Below are 557 nucleotides of genomic sequence, written 5' to 3'. Positions count from 1 at the left end.
TTTTATTCGGCCAATGGGCTGTCGTGGGGCGCCAACAGCGATGCGGGCAATTTGATCGGGCGCAGTTGGCAATTGGGCGTGACACACAAGTTCTGAAGCGATCGTGCTCAGCGCCCAGGCCGCGCCGCGTTGTGCGGGCTTGGGCAGGCACGACAGGTCTTGCGAGCACAGGCTGTGGCCCCATGAAGTCAACGATGTTGTAAGGGTCATCGAATAACTTTTTAATAATATGACATACTAATTTACTAATAAATGGGATTTTGACGGTCAAAGCCGCCTGGTTGGCAACGCAATGATCGTTTCAGGATCCCGGCTCAACGAGTGGTGACCATGCAACAGCCTTTCCATCCATGCGGTGTGCTGACAATGCCAACGGCGCTTCTCGGCTTGGGGGTGTCGCTGGTTTGGGCCGCCCCTGTGTGGGCAGGCGAACAGGCACCTCAGCAGTGGGCGCAGACGACCGCCCAGGTCAGCCCAGCCAAAACCTACCCCCCCGTCCAGGTGGTGGATACAGCACTCGAATACCGCCAGTTTGAAAAGGTCGAAATCACCGGCTC

General features: G+C 57.1%; 1 protein-coding gene across 1 annotated transcript; it reads left to right on the top strand.

Moving 5' to 3' along the window:
- Positions 1 to 330: 330 nt before the first annotated feature.
- DI09_551p10 (uncharacterized protein) lies at positions 331 to 557 on the top strand (the record flags this gene model as incomplete). Its single annotated transcript, XM_013381810.1, has 1 exon — positions 331 to 557. A coding segment is annotated over one exon (227 nt), but the record flags the coding sequence as incomplete, so codon positions are not given.

This window comes from Mitosporidium daphniae, assembly GCF_000760515.2.
Source record: "Mitosporidium daphniae strain UGP3 chromosome Unknown contig-547, whole genome shotgun sequence".
NCBI classification, from domain to species: Eukaryota; Fungi; Microsporidia; genus Mitosporidium; species Mitosporidium daphniae.
Note: the sequence above shows the minus strand (reverse complement) of the source record. Positions and strands in the feature narration are given on the sequence as shown.